Source organism: Caenorhabditis briggsae, assembly GCF_000004555.2.
Source record: "Caenorhabditis briggsae AF16 supercontig from assembly CB4, cb25.NA_041, whole genome shotgun sequence".
NCBI lineage: Eukaryota > Metazoa > Nematoda > Chromadorea > Rhabditida > Rhabditidae > Caenorhabditis > Caenorhabditis briggsae.
In genome coordinates this window covers 1-2,308 of record NW_025543218.1, presented here as the reverse complement: position 1 = coordinate 2,308, position 2,308 = coordinate 1, and the positions used below count along the sequence as shown (strand labels likewise).

Genomic DNA, 2,308 nt, shown 5'->3' with positions numbered 1-2,308 from the left:
CCGTAAATAGCTGTTTGAGTTCTCGGCAAAGAGCAATAGCTGACGTTGATGGGCTTCTGAAGTCAGATGGCATTTGAAACCGTTCGCATCGCGACACTGCTTTTGACACATTTGACAGAACCTGAAAAATCAAAACATTCAGAAAATTTGGGACTTTTTAAACCAAAAATCAGCTTTTTAGGCTAAAAATTGGCTTTTTTGGACGATTTTTTTTAGAGAAAACATCGAATTTGGTGGTTTTTCGGCGATTTTTCCGCAATTTCTAGGTGTTCTGAACCAAAAAATCGTTTTTATCAACTTTGGAAACCTTTAAAACCACCTTTTTCACCCCGAAAACTATCTTTTTCGGCATTTTTGTGATATTTCGAAATTTTCCCTCACCATTTCAATTTTTGCAATCCTTTTGATTTAGTGCGATTTGCCAGGTCTTTGGAACTTCCTTTTTCGTGTTTTCCCATGCTGAAAACCTATAAAAATAGCCGAAAATCAATGAAAAAACTCGGTTTGCGAAAATAAATAGGTGTGAATTTACGCTAAACAGCGCGCGCACAGGCGGGATGGCGGAGTGTCGTACCGGGAGAAAGTGGCGGGAAGCACAAGGAATTTGAATAGAGAATTAAATTTTGGAGTTTTTCAGAGCTGAAATCGCTGGAAACGGCCTAACTTAGCTGAAAAAAATAAAAAGAAAAGAAAAGAAAAAATAAATAATTTATTTGAAAGACAATTCATCACACAAAATCGGTAAAAAAGACAAAAAGGGGGTTTTTCGATTTTTCCATTCAAATTCTCTTCAATCTCTCCATTGTGGCGTCCAATCTATCAACTGATTCCTCATCAAGTTGTCGATAATACCAATCACGTTTTTTAACGACAGAACGGAGCATCTGAAATCAAAAAATCAATTTTTTATCGATTTTTCTGAATTTTTCAAATTTCCGGGTTACTGTACCTACCGTAATACAATTTTTTGCCTTTTCAGTTCTCTCTTCTGCCGCAATATCGACTCCAATTCGATGAGCGTTGAAATTTGAGAATTTAATCAATTTTTCCAATAAATTATCGGAAATCGCGGCGAGGCCCTCCAGAGAAATTAGTCGGTTACGGTAGTCCAGACTTATCAAATTGTCTGAAAAATAATTAGGGTAATTAACGGCCTAACTACCCATAATTAATAACCAATTAAAATGGGCAAATAATCGTGGCAATTGTCCAAAGTCCATCCATGAGATCGGCTTAAAATTCGAGAAGCCATTAGGACCATTTCCTCGTCTTGCTCGAACTTGATATGACGAGAAAGAGCGATTCGGACACGACGGATGTCTGAAGGTTGAAGTTTTCAAAAAATTTGAAGTTTTTTAATCCAAAAATCAGGGTTTTGGACCATTTTGAAGCAATTTAGAAATTTTTGATTCTGAATTTCTGAATTTCTGAATTTCTGAATTTCTGAATTTCTGAATTTCTGAATTTTTGAATTTTTGAATTTCTGAATTTCTGAATTTCTGAATTTCTGAATTTCTGAATTTCTGAATTTATGAATTTCTGAATTTTTGAATTTCTGAATTTCTGAATTTCTGAATTTATGAATTTCTGAATTTTTGAATTTCTGAATTTCTGAATTTTTGAATTTCTGAATTTCTGAATTTCTGAATTTCTGAATTTCTGAATTTCTGAATTTCTGAATTTATGAATTTCTGAATTTTTGAATTTATGAATTTTTGAATTTCTGAATTTTTGAATTTCTGAATTTCTGAATTTCTGAATTTCTGAATTTATGAATTTCTGAATTTATGAATTTCTGAATTTTTGAATTTCTGAATTTCTGAATTTCTGAATTTCTGAATTTCTGAATTTCTGAATTTATGAATTTCTGAATTTTTGAATTTCTGAATTTCTGAATTTCTGAATTTCTGAATTTCTGAATTTCTGAATTTCTGAATTTCAAAGCGCTCGAATTTCTGAAGTTCGGATTGCTTTGGAACTTCAGAAATTCGGAGTTGTCGAGTTTCAGATTTTCAGGTTTTCAGAGTTTCAGAATTTCTGAATTTCAAGATTTCAGAATACCAGAATTTCTGAATTTCTGAATTTCTGAATTTCTGAATTTTTGAACCCCCCAATTTCTGAATTTCTGAAATAAAAAAATTCTGAATTTCTGAATTTCTGAATTTCTGAATTTCTGAATTTCTGAATTTCAAAGTTTTCGAATTTCTGAATTTCGGATTTTTTTGGAATTTCAGAAATTCGGAGTTGTCGAGTTTCAGATTTTCAGGTTTTCAGAGTTTTAGAATATCTGAATTTCTGAATTTCTGAA

The 2,308-nt window shown here is 32.2% G+C and overlaps 2 protein-coding genes across 2 annotated transcripts in view; both read right to left on the bottom strand.

Moving 5' to 3' along the window:
* Positions 1 to 458, bottom strand: part of CBG23783 — a gene marked incomplete at both ends in the record, with an annotated part of 4,174 nt that extends 3,716 nt beyond the window's left edge. Inside the window, 2 exons of the mRNA XM_045240872.1 lie at positions 1 to 121; positions 382 to 458. The exon at positions 1 to 121 is cut by the window's left edge and continues 102 nt beyond it. Coding sequence (XP_045091161.1) covers positions 1 to 121; positions 382 to 458 — 198 coding nt within the window. The remainder of the gene's footprint in view (positions 122 to 381) is intronic.
* Positions 459 to 779: 321 nt separating this feature from the next.
* CBG23782 lies at positions 780 to 1,261 on the bottom strand (the record flags this gene model as incomplete). The annotated part of the gene is made up of 3 exons (XM_002647862.2): positions 780 to 884; positions 954 to 1,126; positions 1,177 to 1,261. 3 exons carry the CDS (start codon positions 1,259 to 1,261, stop codon positions 780 to 782), a joined length of 363 nt encoding a protein of 120 aa, XP_002647908.2.
* Between the last annotated feature and the right edge of the window lie 1,047 nt (positions 1,262 to 2,308).